This window comes from Phascolarctos cinereus, unplaced genomic scaffold (genome assembly GCF_003287225.1).
Source record: "Phascolarctos cinereus isolate Bilbo 61053 unplaced genomic scaffold, phaCin_HiC Scaffold_5;HRSCAF=322, whole genome shotgun sequence".
Taxonomy (NCBI): Eukaryota; Metazoa; Chordata; class Mammalia; order Diprotodontia; family Phascolarctidae; genus Phascolarctos; species Phascolarctos cinereus.
In genome coordinates, this window is record NW_027555958.1 from 338,104,201 (window position 1) to 338,126,831 (window position 22,631).

A 22,631-nucleotide genomic window follows, 5' to 3' on the forward strand; every position below is an offset into this window, starting at 1 on the left:
ATGAGTCTCTCAATCCTTTGATGAATTCTTCTTTCCATAAATCTAAAAGATAATTTCTTATTTACACCTCTATTTGTTTATGATGTTACTCTGCATCCAAGTCCTGTGCATGTTCATATACAGTGTGAGATGTTGGTTTATACCTAGTTTCCACCATACTATTTTTCAGTTTTCCAAACAGTTATTGTCAGATAGTGAATTATTACCCTAGTAGCTGGAATGTTTATCAAACAATAGGTTTCCATGCTCATTTGCTTCTTGTGTGTTGTATACCCAAGGCCATTCAGCTAATTGATTAATAAATACCTTGATTACTGTTTTGTAGTCAGGCTGAGATTGGCTACTGCTAGACAGTTATTGAGATATTTAGTATTCAAATAAATTTGTGAATGTTTTTGTATTTATAAAATTTATACCTGCAAAAAGTTTTTTCAATTTTTTTAAAAATTTGCTGTGTTTTTCTCTATTCCTCTAATTTTTCCTAATGATCAACCAAAAAAGATAACACTGTCCCTGTTCTGTGGCAGTTCTTCCACGAATAAGTAGCTTTTACAGAACTGTATTATAAGTTTCTATGTGCAATTTTTTTTTTTTGGTGATGCAGTCAGAATTCAGTGACTTGCCCAGGGTCACACAGCTATTAAGTGTCGAGTGTCTAAGACCGGATTTGAACTCAGGTCCCCCTGACTCCAAGGCTGGAGCTTTATCCACTGTGCCAACTAGCTGCCCCTACAATTTTTTAATTGTACAAATAAAATTATGTCTTTTTTAAAGTAAAGAAATTAATTTCATTAATTTTTTTCTACCCTATAACCCTTTGATAAGAAATTCATGTTTTGTTAACTGGCGTTGGAGTTGTTGAATCTTCATATCTGTAGTGCAGCTAGAAGTTTAAACACAGAAATTGATTAGGGAACAATACAACTGTTTTAGAATAGAAAATGCGAAATAGAGAAATTGATCCAAGCATATATGGCACCTTGTAGCAATTAGTGAATAATTAATTAGGTGGGTAGAATATAGTAAAAGAAAAAATGATGAGACTCAAGATTCAAGAAAAGAAGCCGAAGCAGTACCAAGATGTAGAAAACTGTGTTCAAATGTGATTGAAATAGAATGTTGCAGTTAAAGTAGAATCATTTCAGAGTGAAAAGGAACCATAGAGGCACAATTTTGTCCACCTGTACTTAAGCAAGAACACCCTCCATCACATATGCAGTTCTTTGCTTAAAAACCTCAAGTGAAGGAAAACATTACCTCCTCTGTCAACTCATTCCACTCTTGGAAGGGATTACTTGGCAGCCAGATTGTATAGTGGGTGGGTTGAACACTGGCCTTGGAGTCAGGAAGGCCTAGATTCAAATCCTGCCCCCGGTTCTTGCTAGCTGTGTGACACTCATCTGTAAAATAGGGATAATGATGGTGCCTGCATCACTGGGCTGTTGTAAGAGATAGCATATGTAAAGTGCCATGCAAGCCTTAAGCATTCTATAAATGTTAGCTATTATTGTTGAGAAGTTTCCCTTACATCCAAGCCTTTATCTGCCTTACATACTTGAAGATAGCTTTCATGTCCCTCTGGAGGCTTCTCTTTTGTGGGTAAACAAGTCCTTCAGTGGATTCGGAGCCATAGGCCATAAAGGCCGTTGCCTTCAATTAAAACATAGGGGCAGCCAGGTGGCGCAATGGATAGAGTGCTAGTTCTGGAGTCAGGAGGACCTGAGTTCAAATGTGGCCTTGATACTTACTAGTTGTGTAACCCTGCGTGAGTCACTTAACCCCAACTGCCCCGCCAAAAAACAATCCCCCCCAAAAAAAACCATAGTTGTATGTTTAAATTGAATTGACTGTGGATGCCCTTTCTTAGTTTGAAAAAAAGAAAAACAGGGGGCAGCTAGGTGGCACGGTGGATATAGCTCTGGCCTTGGAGTTAGGAGGACCCGAGTTCAAATGCAGCCTCAGACACTTGACACTTACCAGCTGTGTGACAGTGGGCTAGTCATTTAATCCTGGTTGCCTCGCCAAAAAAAAAGATTCTTTTTCTGAGCATGTATAAGCATGTTTACTCATTTTTTCATATGATCTGTTTAATAGTGTTTTAAGATTTTATTTATGTCATTTCTACTCATAAATGACTTTTAAAAGTTATATCTGCATAGTGATATATTTTTAAAGCACCACTTAAAGACAAGTTAAGCCTGGCTGTAATCAAAAGAAGTCATACCTTTCAGCCTTTACTCTCATAGGATAAGGGGGACAAGCTGAACACTGAAAGACCCATTGAGGCATAGTGCTAAGAAAAGGAGCAAGAAGAATTTAATTTTTCATTTTATTTTTGTTTGTCTTTCTAGAATCACATTAAAGAGATAATTTGAGGAATAAAGTTATCACCATGGTTCAAATAAATAATAGTGTTTTGTTTTTTAGCAGATCACCTTTTTTGAATTCTACAAATTATGGAAGAAGCTCAGAAAACATCTGAAAGAATTCTTTTAGAACCCTACAGGTACTTACTTCAATTACCAGGTAATTGTTCTATTACAACACATAGTAAAGCTTTCTTCTGATTTTCCTTCTGTTCTCTTCTGTGCATTTTTAAAATGTTTCAATGCCTTTCTTTTGTTTTCGCATCATTATTACTAACCTCACTCTTAACTCTTTACCTTTCCCTATTGCCAATTAAAACCAAGAGAAAGAAAAGGAAAAAGAGAAAAACCCTTGTAACAAGCTGAGTTAAGCAAAATTAATCCAAAAATCTGCATTTTGTTTTGCCTCTTGCGTAAATCACCTGTCTGTCAAGAGCTGAATAACGTGTTTCATCTTTGGTGTTCGGGAGATGTGGTTGGTCACTGCAATGATCCGCGTTCCTAAGTTTTTTGAAGATTTTTTCTCTGCAGTGTTGCTGTCTTTGCATAAATTGTTCTGGTTCTGCCCACTTCACTCTGTATAAATTCATGCTATCTAGGATTCTCTAAAATAGTCTCTTTCACCATTTCTTACGACTCAGTAATGTTCTGCTACATTCATATACCACAATTTACTCAATCTTTCCCCAACTTTCTAAGAAGCAATGTAAAACACCCTTTGAATTCTAGTTATTCCTACCTTTCTTTTTCCTTTTTTCTTAAATTAATTTATTTATTTTTAGTTTTCATTATTCACTTCCATAACATTTTGAGTTTTAAATTTTCTCCCCCTCCCTCCCCCCAAGATGGTATGCAATCTGGTATAGGCTCTACATATATATTCATATTAAACATTTTTTCACATTAGTCACATTGTAAAGAAGAATTAGAACCAATGGAAGGAACTACAAGAAAGAAGAAAAAAAATAAAGCAACAACAACAGCAACAAAAGTAGTATGCTTTTTTTTTTTTTTGGCTAGGCAGTGGGGTTAAGTGACTTGCCCAGGGTCACACAGCTAGTTAAGTGTTATGCATCTGAGGCCAGATTTGAACTCAGGTCCTGCTGAATTCAGGGCCGGTGCTGTATCCACTGCGCCACCTAGCTGCGCCCAGTAGTATGCTTTAATCTGCATTCAGACCCCATAGTTCTTTCTCTGGATGTGGATAGCATTTTCCATCATGAATCTTTTGGAGTTGTCTTAGATCCTTGCATTGCTGAGAAGAGCTAAGTCTATCAAAGTTAGTCATCACACAATGTGGCTGTTACGTCGTACAGTGTTCTCCTGGTTCTGCTCACTTCATTCAGCATCAGTTCATGTAAGTCTTTCCAGGTTTTTCTGAAGTCTGCCTGCTTATTTTTCTCATACCACAATAGTATTCCATTATATTCATATACCACAGCTTTTTTAGCTATTCCCCAATTAATGGGCATCCCCTCAATTTCCAATTCTTGGCCACCACAAAAAGGGTTGCTATAGATATTTTTGTATGTGTGGGTCCTTTTCCCATTTTTATGATCTCTTTGGGATACAGACCAAGAAGTGGTGTTGCTGGATCAAAGGGTATGCACAGTTTTATAGACTTTTGGGCATAGTTCCAAGTTGCTTTCTAGAATGGTTGGATCAGTTCACAACTCCACCAACAATGCATTAGTGTTCCAGTTTTCTCGCATCTTCTCCAACATTTTATCATTTTCCTGTTTTGTAATGTTAGCCAATCTGATAGGTGTACTCAGTGTGGTACCTCAGAGTTGTTATGATTTGCATTTCTCTAATCAGTAGTCATTTAGAGCATTTTTTCATACGACTATAGATGGCCTTAATCTCTTCATCTGAAAACTTCCTGTTCATATCCTTTGACCATTTATCAACTAGGGAATGACTTGTATTCTTATAAATTTGACTCAGTTTTCTATATATTTGAAAAATGAAGCCTTTAGTAGAAGCACTGGCTGTAAAAATTGTTTCTCAGCTTTCTACTTCCTTTCTAATCTTGGTTGCATTGGCTTTATTTGTGCAAAAACTTTTCAATTTAATGTAATCAAAATCATTTATTTTGTATTTCATAATGTTTGCTCTTATTTGGTCATAAATTCTTCTCTTCTCCATAAATCTGACAGGTAAACTATTCCTTGCTTTCCTAGTTTGCTTATAGTTTCAGCCTTTATATCTAAATAGTGTACCCATTTTGACTTTACCATGGTATATGGTATAAGATGTTGGTCTATGCCTAGTTTCTACCATACTGTTTTCCACTTTTTCTGAGCAGTCCCAGAAGCCGAAGTCTTTGGGGCTATCAAACAGTAGATTACTATAGTCATTGACTATTGTGTCTTGTGTACCTAACCTATTCCACTGATCCACCACTCTGTTTCTTAGCTAGTACCAAGTAGTTTTGATGATTGCTACTTTATAATACAATTTTAAGATCTGGTACAGCTAGGCCACCTTTCCTTGCATTTCTTTTCATTAATTCCCTTGATATTCTGGACCTTTTGTTCTTCCAGATGAATTTTTTAATTATTTTTTCTAGCTCTATAAAATAATGTTTTGGTAGTTTGATTGGTATGGCACTGAATAAGTAAATTAATGTAGGTAGAATTGTCATTTTTATTATATTAGCTCAGCCTACCCATGAACGACTGATGTTTTTCCAAGTATTTGGATCTGACTTTATTTGTGTGAAAAGTGTTTTGTAATTGTGTTCGTATAATGTCTACAGTAACTTTAAATGAAATTTCTCTTTCTATCTCTCACTGTTGGGCTTTGTTAGTAATATATAGAAATACCAATAATTTATGTGAGTTTATTTTGTATCCTGCAACTTTGCTAAATTTGTTTACTATTTCAGGTAGTTTTTTACTTGATTCTCCAGGATTCTCTAAGTATACCATCATATCATCTGCAAAGAGTGATAGCTTTGTTTCTTCTTTGCCTATTCTAATTCTTTCAATTTCTTCTTATTCTCTTATTGCTAAAGCTAACATTCCTAGTACAATATTGAATAACAGTGGTGATAATGGACATCCTTATTTCACCCCAGTCTTGTTGGAAATGCTTCTAGTTTATCCCCATTGCATATAATACTTGCTGATGGTTTTTGATAGATGCTACTTATTATTTTCAGGAAGACTCCATTTATTCCTACGCTCTCTAGTGTTTTTAATAGGAATGGGTATTGTTTTTGTCAAAAGCTTTTTCTGTATCTATTAAGATAATCATATGATTTCTATTAGTTTTGTTGTTGATATGATTAGTTATGCTGATAGTTTTCCTAATATTGAACCAGCCCTGTATTCCTGGTACAAATCCTACCTGGTCATAGTATATTATCCTCGAGATAAGTTGCTATAATCTCTTTGCTAATATTTTATTTAAAATTTTTGCATCTATATTCATTAGGGAAATTGGCCTATAATTTTCTTTCTCTGTTTTGGCTCTTCCTGGTTTAGATATCAGCTCCAAATTTATACCAGAAAATTTTTTTTAAGGTAGTTGGGGTTAGGTGGCTTGCCCAGGGTCACACACCTAGTAAGTGGTCATGTTTGGTCTGAGGCTGAATTTGAACTCAAGTCCTCCTGACTTCAGGGCCAGTGCTCGATCCACTGTGCCACCTTGCTGCCCCTAGAAAAAAAATTTGGTAGGACTCCTTCTTCGCCTGTTTTCCCAAATAGTTTATATGGTATTGGAATTAGTTGTTCTTGATAGAATTCACTTGTAAATCCATCTGGCCCTGCAGATTTTTCCTTAGGGATTTCATTGATGGGTTATTCAATTTCTTTTTCTGAAATAGGGTTATTTAAGTATTTTATTTCCTCTTCTGTTAATCTGGGCAATTTATGTTTTTGTATATATCCGTTTCTCTAAGATTGTCAAATTTCTTGGCATGCAGTTGGGCAAAATAGCTCCTAATTATTGTTTTAATTTCCTCTTCATTGGTAGTGAATTCATCCTTTTCATTTTTGATACTGGTAATTTGGTTTTTTTTTTTTTTATCAAATTAACCAAAAGTTTATCTATTTTATTGTTTTTTTCATAAAACCAGCTTTTAGTTGGATTTATTAGTTCAGTGGTTTTCTTAATTTTAATTTTATTAATCTCTCCTTTGGTTTTCAGAATTTCTAATTTGATATTTAATTGGAGATTTTCAGTTTGTTCTTTTTTTAGCTTTTTTGGTTACACACCCAATTCGTTGATCTTCTCTTTCTCTATTTTATTCGTGTAAGCATTGAGAGATATAAAACTTCCTCTAATAACCACTTTTGCTGCATCCCATAAGTTTTGGTATGTTGTTTCATTATTGTCATTCTCTTGGATGGAGTTACTGATTGTTTCTTAGATTTGTTGTTTGACCCATTCATTCTTTAGGATTAGATTATTTAGTTTCCAGTTAATTTTTAGTCTGTCTTTCCATGGCCTTTTATTACATGTAACTTTTATTGCATCATGATCCAAAAAGGATGCATTTAATTTCTACCTTTCTGCATTGGATTGTGAGGTTTTTAATGCCATAAATGCATGGTCAGTTCTTGTGTAGGTGCCATGTACCACTGAGAAAAAGTTATATTCCTTTCTATCCCCATTCAATTTTCTTTAGAGGTCTACCATATCTAACTTTTCTAAAATTCTATTCACTTCTTTCTTGTTTGTTTTGTGGTTAGATTTATCTAGTTCTGAGAGGGAGAGGTTGAGGTCCCCCACTAGTATAGTTTTGTTGTCTGGTTCTTTCTGTAACTCCCTTAATTTCTCCTCTAAGAATTTGGATGCTATACCACTTGGTGCAAATATGTTTAGTAATGATATTACTTCATTGTGTATGGTACCTTTTAGCAGGATGTAGTTTCCTTCCTTATCTCTTTTAATTAGATCTATTTTTACATTTGCTTTGTCTGAGATCAGGATTGCTACCCCTGCTTTTTTTACTTTGGCTGAAGCATAATATATTCTGCTCCAGCCTTTTACCTTTATTCTTTGTGTATCACTCTGCTTCAAATGTGTTTTTTGTAAACACCATATTGTAGGATTATGGTTTTTAATCCAATCTGCTATCTGCTTCCCATTTTATGGAAGAGTTCATCCCATTCACATTCACAATTGTGGTTTACTATCTATGTCTTTCTCTCCAACCTGTTTTCCCCACTGTTTATGCTTTTCTGTCTCCTTTCTCCCTTTCCCTCCTCATTAGAGTTTTGCTTCTGATCACTGACTTGCTCAGTCTGCCCTCCCATCTATCACCTCTCTCCCTTTTCTTTCCCTTTTCTCTCTCTTTTTTTTTTGGGGGGGGTGAGGCAATGGGGTGAAGTGACTTGTCTAAGGTCACACACCTAGTTAAGTGTCAAGTATCTGAGACCAGATTTGAACTCAGGTCTTCCTGAATCCAGGGCCTATGCTCTATCCACTGTGCCATCTAGCTGCTCCTCCCTTTTCTCTTGCTGCTTCTTTCTCCCTTCTATCCACCCCCTCCCTTTTCTTTCCCCTTTTCCCTCTGCCCTCCTATAGGGTCAGTTAGATTTCTGTACCTCAGTGAGTGTGCCATTCCCTCTTTGAGCCAAATCTGATGAGAGTAAGGTTCAAACAATGATTATCTCCCTCCCTTCTTTCCCTCCATTCTAATAGGGCATTGTGCCTCTTCATGTGATGTATTACCCTTTTCTGCCTTCTCCTTTGCTCTTTCAGTACAACTCCTTTTCACCACTTAGATTTTTTATTATTACATGAAAGTCAACTTATACCCACACCTTCTGTCTATGAATACTCCTTCTAAATGTCATAATAAAGATACAGTTCTCAGGAGTTACAAGTATCATTTCACTAGTAAAGATGTAAATAGTTTGCCCTTATTGAATAACATGTTGTTGTTTTTCTTTCCTGTTTACTTTTTTATGCCTCTCTTGAGTCTTGTGTTTGAAGGTCAAATTTTTTTGTAGATCTCTGGTGTTTTCATCAGGAAGGCTTGGAAGTCCTCTATTTCGTTGAATGCCCATCTCCTCCCATGAAAGATTATGTTCAGTTTCACTGGGTAGTTGATCCTTGGTAGTAATCCATTCCCCTTACCCCAACCGGTTACAAAAATTATAAGATAGTCATAGCTTTAAAACCAAAGTATAAATTCTGCTTTCTCTGTTCTGTTTGTCTGGGAATGTACTATTTAGGTAAGATTTTCAACCTTCTGTTTGAAGTAAGTTTGTTTTTTTTCTTTTCAATTTTTTTCCTCCAAGGCTCTTGAATAGAAAGGAATTAGTTCTAGAGAAAGATGGAAAAAACATTGGCAAATAGCTTTTATGAGATAAATATAGTGTTATTTTAAAACCAGTTAAGTATAACACTAAAAAAGAATACTTGATTATATCAATAGTTACAGAAAAAAATCACTAATAAAATATAACAAACATTCATGATTTTTAAAACGCTAAAAAGAATATGTATAAAGTAGTTGTTTTTTTCCCTTCATCACAAAAATCAGAAGCTATCTAATATTTTGGAATTTATTTATCTAGAATACTCAAGACATGTATAAGGATAACTTTAATGACCAAAATTTGAGGAGAACATAAATAACTGAATACTTATGTCTCCTACTAACATGCCTTAAGCTTGTCTGAAGATTGAGGAAATTGTTTGATAGACTCATTAAGTTTTTGGCCCACCTGGTGGCCATATAAATATACTCCCCTCCACTTTACCCCAATACTTCAAAATATCCATTATTTCATCACTTTGGACTTTTCCTTCAACAATGCCAATTACAGTTGCTCTGCACATTAATCAACTATTTGAGTTGTTATTGGAAAAAATAGCCTTTGCCTGATGCCCAGTCTCCTGATGAACCTTTCAAACTTAAGTAGATGGGTCTTTGAATGATATGTGCACATATAAATACCATGCCCATATTCAGAGCCCCTTCTACTTAGGTTATAGACATGCAGTTTGCTAATGTAACTTTTGAGAAACTAGCATCACCTCATGCCGTGATGAAGCATGAAACTAAGACTAAAATAGAAATTATTGGTACATTGGTATAAAATTTTGTAAATTCTGGGGAAGAAGATCCAGAAGGCAGGTAGTCAAGTGTCAAATACCATAGAGCAGGTGTGGGGAACCTGCTGCCTCAAGGCCACAGTTCCCCATCCCTACTATAGAGTGTCAGAAAGGTTGAGGAAAGGTCACTGAATTAGCAATTAAGAGATCACTTATCAACTTGAAGAGAGCAGTTTCAGTCAATTGATTAGAATCGAAGCCACATTATAAAGGGTTGAGAAATGAGTAGGAGGTGAGAAAATAGGGAGTAATTGTTCCAGGGATGGTTAGGAGCAAGTGAAGGTTTTGTTGTTGTTGTTGTTGTTGTTGTTGTTTTAAGGATTGGGGATACCTGAGCACGTTATAGGCAGCAAAGAGGACCAGTGGATAAGGAGAAATTGAAAGTTAGTGGGAGAAGGGATTCATTCTTGCATTCAGTTCATTCAACAAAAATTTATTAAGCATCTTTTATATTCCGTGCTCTGTTCTAGATGCTGAAGATAGAAAAGACCAAAATTAAATACTCCTTTTAGGGAATGTATTCTTTTGAGGACAAACAGCTTATACATAGAAAAATATATTCAAAATAATATTCAGGAAGAAGGCACTATCAACTGAAACACTGTGATAGGCTGCCTGTGGGAGATGGCACCTTAGCTGAGTTCTGAAATAAACTAGAGGTTCTCTTAGGCAGTAGGGAGATGTGCATGCCAAGTGTGAGGAACACACAGCATGTGCAGCAGCCCAAAGATGAGACATGAAATTCTTTGAATGGGGTACAATGAGCTGGCTGGTTTGGCTGGAGCAGATAGTACACAAAGAAAGGAGTGGAGCACTATGTACTGAGCCTGGGGTGGGGGCGCCTAAACAAGATCTCAGAGGGGGTTGTGCAGTAGTGCTCTATGAAGGAAGAGGTCAATGGGAAAAGAAATAAAGAAAGAGATAGAGGCAAGTTAGAATCATAGTATGAAGAACCTTAAAAGCCAGACGGGACTTTTTGTTTTTAGTCCAGGGAGCCACTGAAGTTTCTGGAATAGGAACTACCATGTCTAGACTTAGGCTGTAAGAACATGATCTTAGGGGCAGCTAGGTGGTGCAGTGGATAGAGCACTGGCCCTGAAGTCAGGAGGACCTGAGTTCAAATCCGGCCTCAGACCAAACACTTGACACGTACTAGCTGTGTGACCTTGGGCAAGTCACTTAACCCTGATTGCCTCACAAAAAAAAGAAAAACATGATCTTGTCAAGACTTCCAGTTAACATGATGATACAAAAGGTCATAGCAAAGCCCTGTTGGTCATAGTCCTATAAAGACTTTAAAAAGTAGCAGATGAAATAATGATGTTTAGAAACACAAATAACAATAAACATTTTCATTCATCAAAGTCCTCGGCAAAGACAAGAAGAATCCTATATACATTGACAGAGAGGACCTGCCAGGGAAGTCAGCATGAGCTGACATATGCAAGTGTTGTGTTCAGGTATGCTCCAGGGGCATTGGGATGAGAGTCTGGAGTACTGCCAGACCTCTGAACCCAAACATAACAGAGGAGGTGGAAGCCAACATGGAAATGAGAGACAGGACCAAAAAAGCTCTAAACATCCCATCCAAGAGTACAGGGGAAGGTGTAGCCTGGCTCTGGCCCAAACCAGATAATGAGGCTAAAGAAGTGGTTAAATAGATAAAAACATGCAACACAATGAAGATATACTATGGGCTAAGGAGATGCCTAAGAAATAAACCCAGAAGAAAGGGTAATCCCACAAGATCTACTTCAGAGGGGGAAAATGTGCTAAAAGAATACCTAGAAGAAATGAAACAAAAGATTAAAAACTTAAGTAAGAGCCCTGGAGGAAAAAAAAAACTTCTAACAGAAGGTTGAAAATCTTACCTAAATAGAACATTCCCAAACGGAACAGAGAAGGCAGAATTTCTTCACTACAAGAGACAAATATTAGAACGATATAAAAAGATTGGGGGGAAAATTAAAGAAAATATAAAGTATCTGCTATCATAAAAACTGACCTGGAAAACAAGTTGACAAAAAGATAATTTAAGAATTATAAGACACCCTGAAAATCATGACCAAACAAGTTTTCGTTGGCCGCTGTGGAGGATGGATTGGAAAAAAGGGGAGGAAACCAGTTAGAAGGCCAATGTGGTAGTCTAGACAGGTGATGAGTGCCTCAGCTAGGCTGGTGTAAGTGGAGAGAATGAATGAAAAAATATGTATTGAGTGAAAAAGTAAGTGAAAATGTATATATTAAGCACTTGCTCTGTACTAAAGTTGTTTTTCATGCTTTGTTCTTGAAGAGGACCAATGACATCAGGAGGGTGATATCTTGCAAGTGAATTGGATTTGAATGAGGAAGAGCTGTGCAAAGTCATAAATTTTACTCCTCTAGAGTTATCGAAGTCCAGTGGCAAAACTTAGGTCACAATGCAGTGGGAGACCTTGGCCTTTTTAAGTTAGTTCTGTCTGAGGCAATACCCATTTGGCAATTAAAGGCTAAAAAAGAATCAGTCAGAGAGAGGAAGACCCTCAGAGTTTCTGGCCAGAGTAGAAACAGTTGCTGTCTACACTCACTGTGAGCCATCAAAATCCAAAGAAGGAGCAAGTGAGGCTTGGGCTGGGACCTATTATTGGTCAGTGAGAGCCAGAGTGATTTGAGTCCAAAGGTATAGTCAGGTAGCTCCATTTGAATCCTCATGGGCTTTGTGAAAGCCTGGTTTTCCAGAGCTGCATTTCAAGAAATCATATCTGAAAACTACATGAGACTAAAGAGTTAATTGTCTCAGATTTTTTGGGGAAAAAAATGATAGAATAAATAAGTAGGAGACATCTAGGTGGCACAGTGGATAGAACACTGGCCCTGGAGTCAGGAGGATCTTGAGTTCAAATCCAACTCAGACACATAACATGCACTAGCTGTGTGACTCCGGGCAGGTCACTTAACCCCAATTGCCCTCACCAAAAAAAAAAAAATTTAATTTAAAAAAAAATTTTTTAAGAATAAATAAGTAGGTAAGAAAAAAAAAATCTAGTCCCCAAACCTCAAAATACATTGCAAAGTATAAGCGATCAAAATTTATATTCCTTTGGACAGAAAACCCACGTGTAAAGGTACAATTCCCCATGTGGACAGTGAGAAGAGGAAGAGGAAGAAATAGCAGCACTGCCCAGCTGGAATTGGATTCCCAGAAGGGCAGCCACTACTAGGCCTCCATTCTTACCTGGCCTTTAATTACTGAATGGGTATTGCCTCAGACAAGTTGAGAGCTGGAAAAGACCTATTAGCTTATATAAGTCAAGGTCTCCCACTGTATCCTGAGCCATCTCCACTTATCCTGACCTATGTCTTGTGCTAGACTCTGATGACTCTGGAGGAAAGAGTGAGGGTGATGACGTTGAATAGCTCTGCCGCACTCCAATCCAATTCACTTGTCAAGATATCACCCTCTTTATGTCACTGGTCCTATGTACCAGGGGATATAAAAGCAGAAATAGTCCCTGCCCTCAAGAAACTTACATCCTAATAAAAGCAGACATCCTTAAGGCGAGTGATGGCCAGAGAGGGACATTTTGGTCCAGAAATTTCCTGAGATGGTGAATAGGATCATGGGGGAGTAGATTGACACACCCGTTATAGTAGTGGTGGCAGAATTGATTTGATAATGATTCCAGGATGGGGTTTGAGGGATGGAAGAAGGATCAAGGATATATGCATAGAGGCAAGACAAAAAATATATCCAGGTAGTAAAGTGAAGTATGTCTGAGGCTTGCCTGAAATGGTGGGCAGGATAGACCTTTCAGAGATGAAAGGATTAATAGCTCTGCTGCTTGACAAGAGAAGATGTCTGGGGAGTAAGGGTTAAGGATATGAGCTGTTGATTTTACCCCCTCAGTTTTGAATTGCAGAAGTGATTGGATATGAGGGAAGATAAGGAATTAAGGCTGACTCAGAGGTGGCAAACTTGGGTGACTGGAAGGATCATGGTTCCTCAGCCAAAATTGGTGAGTTGAGAATAGGGAAATCTGAAATAGGAGAAAAGGCAGTGAGTTCTGTTTTGGACATAATGAGTTGGAGATGCTACAGGACATTCTGTTTGAGACATCTTGGAGGCAGTTGGTATTGTGAGACTGGAGATCTGGGAGCCATCCCAGTAGAGATGATAGTTGAACCCATGGAACCTGATGAACTCACTGAAAAGGAATAAAGGAAGAAAAACAATATCCAAAGTGTGATCACCAGTATCAAATTCTCCCTGACGAGTCTAATCTTTTTCATGTACCAGCAACTGCTGTTTCCTCATCCTCACTCCAGCCAGGTGATTCCACTTTCTACCTGCAAGTCCTAAGTCTTTCAAGCTCAGGGAAGTTTCTGCCTTCATAGAAAAGCAAATAAAATCTCCTAAAGGAAAGGGATGGTATATCAGGTTCCATTCTTTTTTTTTTCTTTTTTTTTGCCTCTGGTTACCAATTTCTCTTGTACAAATCTCTCATCTAGGTCTGTGATCCCTTCCTGACATTATCTGTGTTGTAATCCATTTTTGTCCCACTTCCTGTTGCTTCACTATACATTATATTCCCTGTGAGCATTACAGACCTCTAAGTTGCTCATGCCTCCCGTGTTGCCTTCTTGTTTTCAGTAAACAATCTCCAGTTTTACTAGGGTTTTTTTTTCAAACTACCTTCTTCACACCTTAAAAGTTTTTAGTTTTGTTTATAGCTCCTCTCCTTACCCCCCTCTGCCACCAATTCTCAATTGCTTTTGATCGCTAATGATCATATAATCCCCAAATTCAGTGGCCTCTCTTCAATACTTATTGAATTCAATGCTCAATACTCATTCTGTGTAGCATTAGACACTTGTATACAAAGGAAGTAGCATGGTATAGTGCTAGATTGTGTTTGAACGTGATGACCCGGTGCCTGTTTCTCTCGGCCTTTTCTTTGGTAATTGGGAAAAGTTATTTCATCTCTGGAGGGCATCTCAATTTTCTGAGCTACACAATGGAAGAACACCACTAGGTGAACTCTGAGATGACCTCTAGTTTTTAATGATTCTATAGTACCTTCCTTTATCAGCTTTTCCTACCTTGGCTTCTTTATTACCACATTGACTTTCATGATTCTCCTTCCTTCATGACCATCCAGCTTTTAGATTCATAGAATAGTAGACTATATAGAAGCCTTAGTTCTAGCACAAGCCTCATTTGACAAATGAAAAAACCGAAGACCAGAGAGTTCACACACATAGTGTCCAAACCAGAATTGCTGCTGAGGTCTTCTAACTCCTTTTCCACATTGACCTCCTTCTGCCACCTTATAAGTGTGGATGTTCTCTCTAAAGCATATCCTTGGCTCTCCTATCTGTACTGTAAGTAGTTGGACAAATCATTTAAACTCTGACCCTCAGTTTTTTCTCTTAGAAAATGAAGTGGTTTAATTAAAAGATATGATCACCTACATCTATTCCCGTGGTTTCCACTATGAACTTATGCATAATTAAAGTGAAATTCAGTATTCAAAAACAAAGCTTGAAAACTGCAAGATTTCTGCTGAGCTCTACTCATCTGAACACCCCATTTCCTAAACATTTCCCTCTCTACCTAAGTGAAAGAGATGAGATATAGTTTAATGATTTGAGATTTCCAGAATGGTGCTATACCCAGCAGTTCTGCATTAAGATCGTTTTCTACAGAGTATCTTCTGGGTCCAGAAATGCTAATAAAACAGGGGGATGGAAAATGAAAAAAGAAAGGTAAATCAAGAAGTAAACACCTACTGAAAAGGATATTCTCTCTGGGATGGTTCTTTATGAGTGAAGGGGTATGGGGAATAGTAACCTAGAAAAAGAGATCATAAGAAAGATTGCTAGACTAATGAAATATTTTATAATCAAAAGGGCAAAATCCTAGATGAGATGGAGGGGAATAGAAAAGTTAGAAAAACTAGAGCTCTAAGACTTGTGGAAGCTTCTAAATGACCTCAGCAGGGAGGATCACTACATTCTCAAAGATTTAAGTAAAGGAAAAGAGAATGGGAGATTTGGTAAAATATTTAATGTATAACATATATATGTGTGTGTATATATATAATATATATAGGAATAAATATAAATAAAAATATAAAGAAATAAATATCTAACATAATATATAAAATATTTAATTTTTTAAAAAAGTAGCCTAGATTTCTCAGAAAGAGTAATGAAGTTGCTTAAAATTAGACAATGGAGAGCCATGAACAGGAGTTTATATACCATTTCTAAGCAGTGGGGAGCCACTAGAAGCTTTTGAGTAGAAAATATAATAGAGATGGTACAATTAGAAGATTATTCAGGCAGTGGTATGAAGGATAGAATGGAAAGGGGAATGATTAGAGGTAGGAAGTCTAATAATATTATTTATATAGTGCTTAAATTTATATAGTACATTTACATAGGGCTTTTTTTGCAGAATACATTTATATAACCTTTTACATATACTAGGCAAGAAAAGATGAGGGCCTAAAATAGTATGGCTGCAGTGGAATAGAAAGGACTGAATGAGTGAAAGAAGGATTACGGAGATCAAATTGATGAGATGTATACAGAAGTTCTTTCAAAGCAGAATATTTCAGAGTAGGACCTTTGAAGATTTCAGTACTGTTAAAGATCCATGAGTAGTGTTTATTCTTAAATAATTTAAAACTTTTTTCCAGTCTACTCTCATTAAAATCTTAGAGTAAAAACAGGGTTTTGCTATAGAGAATGTAGGGGGTGGTGGAACAAAGGCTTGGAACATTAAAGTACTAATTTCTGATAAAATGTGCTTTGATAGAAATTAGGCACCAATAATTTTTGAAAATTAAAGGTAGAACATAAAGATAAACAAAAGTGAAAATAAAAGTTGAACAAAATATTTGAGAAACTAGAGCTTACAGGACTTATGGGATCTTCTAAATGGGACTGATAAAGAATATACATATTTCTCAGTAACACATTGAACTTTTATAAAAAATAACCATATGTTGGGACACAAATATATTACAAATAAACATAAAAAGGCAGAAATATTAAATACATATTTTAAAATCCATAATACAATAAAATACAATAAAAATAGCGATCAGTTCATCAAGCACAAACAAAAGGTGATTTAAAAGGTGGATCACAGAATTATAAAAACAATAATTATATAAATTATTTAAAGGAAATTACTATGGTAAAACAACATACCAAAATTTATAGAATTGACTAAAGCAGTCCTCAAAGGAAAAATTGCTTATTTTTTTTTAGCTAGGCAGTGAGGTTAAGTGACTTGCCGAGGGTCACACAGCTAGTAACTGTTGTGTATCTGAGGCCAGATTTGAACTTGGGTCCTTCTGAATCCAGGGCCGGTGCTCTATCCACTGCACAACCTAGCTGCCCCCAAAAATTACATTTTTAAAAATATATATATTGACAAAGAAGATGAGCTTTCAAAACTTAGAAAGCCAACAAATAAAACAAAAAAAAAGCAAAAATAGGAGATACTGAAAATTAGAAGAGAAATAGATAAACTGGAAACTCAAAAGACTATAAACAAAACTTAGGTGGTCCTTTGAAAATACTAAAAAAATTGATAAGCTTTTAGCCAATATGATTAAAAAGAAGAGGGTAGAAAATATAATCAGCAAAATAGCAAATAATCTACGTGAAATCACAACAGAATCAGAAGAAATTTTAAAAAATTATCTGAACCTATTATGCAACATCTTATACTAAGAACACAGAAGAGCAGAATGCCTTCAAAATTATAAAATACTCAAAGTAACAGAAGACTAAAAAGAGATCTTAATTCCATTTCGGGAAAGGAAATAGAACTCACTATCATGGAACAGCCAAAGGGGAAAAAAACCCTTCTGGTCCTAATGGATTCATAGGAGAATTCTTATCAATTTTTTTAAAAGAACAACTAGTACCAAAACTGCAGAAATTGTTCTCAGAAACTACCAGAAACAAAACACTCTACCCAACCCCTTTTATGATACAAACATAGTCCTAAAACCTAAATCAGAAAAGGATAAAGCAGAGGGAGAATAATAGATCAATATCTTTAACGAATATCAATTCAGACTATTTAAGTAAAATCCTGTTACACTTACTACAGTAGTTCATGCAAGAAATCATTTGCTATGGCCAAGTTGGATTTATACCAGTAACGCAGGAATGGCACAATGTTAGGAAAACAATTATAATTAATCACATTAAAAGTATAAATATCTAAAACCACATGATTATCTCAACAGGCAGAAAGAAACCTTTGTCAAAGCACAACATTCCTTTATGCTGAAAACTAAAAAAGTATTGGCATAGAAGTATCATAAAACATATCTTTCTCTAAACCAAAAGTTGTATCATATGCAACATTAGGACCTTTTCCAGTAAATACAGAAGGAAAGCAAAAATACCCATCTCCCCACTGTTATTTGATGTAATTCTGGAAGTGCTAGTATTGATTCAACAGAAAGATAGTAAAGGTGTGAAGACAGACAAAAAGGAGATAAAATTATCCCTATTTGCTGGTGGCATATTGATTTACTTAGAAAATTGTAGGGAATCAGCAAAGATATTAATTGAAAGAATCATTTCAGCAAAGTTGCAGGCTACAAAGTTAACCCATAAAACCCAACAGCATTTCAGTATAATAATAATAAATTCAAGAAGTACCAAATAGAAAGGGAAATATCATTTCAGAAAACTACAAAATGCATAGAATTTTTGGAGACCAGTTGGACCCAAAATACTTGTGTAGATTAGATTACAAAGTGCTCCTTAGAGAACTAAAAAACAACAAATAGCTACAGCAATATTCCATTCTCATAGCTTAGTCACTACCAAAGTTAATTTACATTTTTAATGCTACCAATCAGATTATCTAAGTGATAGTTTTTAGATCTTATTTTTAAAAATCTGTTGGAGAAAAAAAAAACCTAGAATATCAAGAGAAATAATGAAAAAAAGGTAAAGATGAAGGGAGAATAGCACATCCAGACCTCAAACTATACTTTAAAGCATGAATCACCAAAAAATATTTGGTATTGGCTAAAGAGATAGAGAGGTAGATAGGTGGAACAGACTACACAAGGGAGAATTACTGGAACTCATTAATCCAGTGTTCAGGAAACCAGAAAACATAAATTACTTAAGCAAGAATTCTCTATTTATTAAAACTGTTGGGAAAAAAATGGAAAGCAGTCTGCAGAAATTACGCTTAGACCAACATCATATTCCCCATTCCACAATGAATTCAAAATGGATACTCTTGAATATTAGAGATAAATTAGAAAAGAAGCAGATCATATACATTTCACAGCTGTGGGCCAGAGATGTGTTCTTAACCAAACAAGGGAGAGAGGCCATTAGAAATGATAAAATCTATAATTTTGATTACATGAACATAAAAAGTTTCTGTACAAACGCAACTAAAGCACCCAGGATAAGAAGGGAAGCAGTCAGATGTGGAAAAAATTCATCAGATTTCTCAGATAAGGTTTCGGTATCCAAGATAGACAGCTAGCAGCTGTATATGAACAAAAGCCATCTTGTTTTCTAAAGAATTGCAAACAATAATCATATGAAAGAATATTTAGCATCACTAATGAGAGAAATTCAAATCAAAATAAATCTCTAAGGTTATACCTCATACCCTGCAAATTGGCAAAGATGACAAAAGATTGAAAGTCAGTAGTCAAGTGGGAAGAACTGTGGGAAGATAGGTACAGTAGTGCATTATTGGTAAAGCTGTGGATTGGTGTAATCATTGTGGAATGCAATTTCAAATTACGTAAATAAAGTGACTACGATGTTGACATCCTTTGACCCAGAGATTCCACTACTAGCCTTATACTCCAAAAATATCATTGATAAGAAGAAAATCTTTATATATACCAAAATATTTATAACAGCACTTTTTTGTGCTAGAAAAACATTAGACACAAAGCAAGTACCCTTCAATTGGAGAATGAGTACATTTTATGATATGTGAATGTGATGAAGTAGCGCTGTGCTGTAAAATGATGAATGCAGTGAACACAGAGAAGCATGAAAAGATCTACGTGAACTGATGCAAAGTAAAGTAAGCAGAGCCAAAAAAAAAAAGACCACAACCATACACAATGACTACATGAATGTAAATGGGAAGAACAACGCTCCCAAAAAAAATCAAAAGTAAATTTTGCAAAATTACAAATAACAAGAGTGGCCTCAAGACATGAAAAGATACTCCCATTCATTCTTTCACAGATGTAGGAGGTCTGTGGATATGGTATACTGCATATATTTTCAGATTCTTATATATATACACATATGTATATAGTTAGCTGATTTTTATTCTCTTCCTTTTTTTCTTCAGAAAAATATTCTTTGTTAAGTGGAGTGGCTTTCTGGAAGGGAAAGGGATAACTGGGAGGGCCCTAATCTGGTAATGTGAAAAAACAAAATATATCACTAAATATTTACCAGAAAGAAAAGGCAAAGATAGTAAGTGGCAGTGATTTGAATCCTGCTCTTTGATTCCAAATTTATTATAATGTGACTCATCATAAATCACTTAAGAAAGTGATTCATGTAACAGCCAGTTATTTTGAGGAGAATCACTGTTCCATTCAACCAAACATACCTGTATTTCTCAGTTGTGGCCTAGGATAGTTATGTAGATATTTAAGCACATAAGACAGTCCCTGCTGTCAAAGAACTTACATTCTAATGGGTGGAAAGGACACACATATGGAAACGAAAAGGTGGAGCAGGAGACCGGTGTATATGGGAGTGATGTGGCAGCTGAGAAGGAAGAGAGAGAATCAAGTCTTGAATAAAGTGAAGCATGATTTGAATCCTTCCCAAAATGGTAATCCCACTAAGGATCCTCACCATGGTCCCCAGTGGGAGAGAATTACCAATTAAGAAAGTCACCAATGAAGTGAGTAGAGCCTCATCATTTCTCAAGTAGTGAACCGGGACAAATTTATAACAATAAGAGCCATACCCTAACTGACAAATGGTCAAAGAGTACGAATAGTCAATTTTCAGAAGAAGTCAAAGCTATCTGTAGTCATATAAAAAAATGCTGTAAATCACTGTTGATTAGAAAAATGCAGATTAAAACAACTCTGAAGTACCACCTCACACCTATTAGATTGCCTAACATGACAGAAAAGGAAAATGACAAATGCTGGAGGGGATGTGGAAAAATTGGGGCATTAATGCACTGTTGGTGGAGTTGTGAACTGGTTCAACCACTCTGGAGATCGATTAGGGATTCTGCTCAAAAGGCTGTAAAACTGTTCACACCTTTCGACCCAGCAATACCACTACTAAAGTCTGTATCCAAAAGATATCAAAGAAAAGGGAAAAAGGACCTATATGCACAAAAATATTTATAGCAGCTCTTTTTGTGGTGACAAAGAATTGGAAATTGAGGGGATGCTCATCAATTCAGGAATGAATAGCTGACAAGTTATGGTACATGATTTTGATGGAATACTATTGTACTATAAGGAATGATAAGCAGGATTGTTTCAGAAAAACCTGGGAAGGCTTACATGAACTTATATGAAGTGAAGTGAGAAGAATGAGGAGATCATTGTGCATAATAAAACCAGCAATATTATAACGATGATCAACAGTAAAAGATTTAGCTACTCTGATCAGTACAGTGATCCAAGATAATTCCAAAGAACTCATGATGAAAACGCTGTCGACCTCCAGAGAGAGAACTGATGAATTCTGAGTACAAATTGAACTGTAATTTTTTTTTACTTTCTTTACTTTTCTTGCTTTTTTTTTTTTTACAATCTGGCTAATATGGAAATGTTTCCCATGATTCCCCATGAGTAATTTCCATCATATTGCTTGCCTTCTCACTGGGTACAGGGAGGGCAGGAGGTAGGTAAAGAACTTAGAACTCAAAAATTTTTTTTAAAGAATTCTAAAAATAAATAAATAATGAATTTTTAGAAAATAATAATAGGCAGAGCCAAGATGGCTGAATGAAAGCAGTGACTTGCTTGAGCTCTCCCTCAAAGCCCTCCAAATACCTGTAAAAATGGCTCTAAACAAATTCTAAAGCAGCAGAACCCACAAAAAGTCAGAGTGAAACAAATTTCCAGCCCAAGACAACCTGGATGATTGATCAGAAAAGTACATGGCTTGGGCGCGCAGGCCACAGGGGACCTGTAGCAGGCCTCAGAGGACTGAATCGTGGGCAGCTGTGGTGCCTTCCAGACTTCTCAACCCACAAACGCCAAAGACAACTTAGAAGGTCAGTGGGAAAAGTCTGTTTCTGCGGTGCTGAGAGAGAGAAGCGGGGGTCGTGGTTCCAGTTCCCCAAGAGCGCAGCCCGGGGGGGGGTGGGGCAGCTGCCTCCTGAGCTTCTGGCCCATAGACTGAGGGAAAATCCAGCGGCTGATCAGAGGGGTATTGCAGGGATCTCTTTGCCAGTGCTGAGGCAGGAATCTGTTGCTTTGCCTGTGCTTGGATCTGGGTCATAGATCTGGGTGGTGGTCCTGGGGCAAGGAGGAGCGCTGGCATGGTGGAGCTTGCAGTGGCTGTGGAGAGGAAACCTTCCAGGACAGAAAGGCATGCTTGTGGTCACTAATAGAGAGCACAGGCCAGGAAAGGAGTAAACACCTCGCCCCTTATCATACCACCTTGGAAGAACTGAAAATTTACAGGTACCTACAAGTATCTCTGAAAACAGCTGTACAAACCCCTGAACAGTACGATGGGATAGTACATTCTCCACATTGGAAGCAGACTCTTACCTTAACAAAGAGGTTAAAACTCAAGTGTTTGGCCAGGATCATAAGCAAGCAGCTTAAAAAGAGTCAGACTATATTGTCTTATTTTGGTGACAAAGAAGATCAAAATATACAACCAGAAGAAGACAACAAAGTTAAAGCTCATGCATCCCAAGCCCCCAAGAAAAATATGAATCGGTCCCAGGCCTTGGAAGAGCTCAAAAGGGATTTTGAGAAGCAAGTAAGAGAAGTAGAGGAAAAACTGGGAAGAGAAATGAGAGTGATGCAAGAAAATCATGAAAAACAAATCAACAGCTTGCTAAAGGAGACCCAAAAAAATACTGAAGAAAATAACTCCTTAAAAAATATCCTAACCTAAATGGCAAAAGAGGTCCAAAAAGCCAATGAGGAGAAGAATGCCCTAAAAAGAAAAATTGGCCAAATG

At 36.5% G+C, this 22,631-nt stretch overlaps 1 protein-coding gene across 5 annotated transcripts in view; it reads left to right on the top strand.

Annotated features, from left to right (window-relative positions):
• The window catches only part of GGPS1 (geranylgeranyl diphosphate synthase 1), a 52,793-nt gene that overhangs the window by 20,280 nt on the left and 9,882 nt on the right, over positions 1 to 22,631 (top strand). Inside the window, exon 2 of one of the 5 annotated variants that reach the window (XM_021000441.2) lies at positions 2,428 to 2,526. The exons of 1 other annotated variant lie outside the window; for it this stretch is intronic. In XM_021000441.2, the coding sequence (XP_020856100.1) occupies positions 2,457 to 2,526 (70 nt within the window). In that variant the 5' untranslated portion in view covers positions 2,428 to 2,456. Of the gene's footprint in view, positions 1 to 2,427; positions 2,527 to 22,631 lie in introns of those variants that run through there. 3 more of the 5 variants (XM_021000440.2, XM_021000442.2, XM_021000443.2) reach the window with 3 other exon arrangements.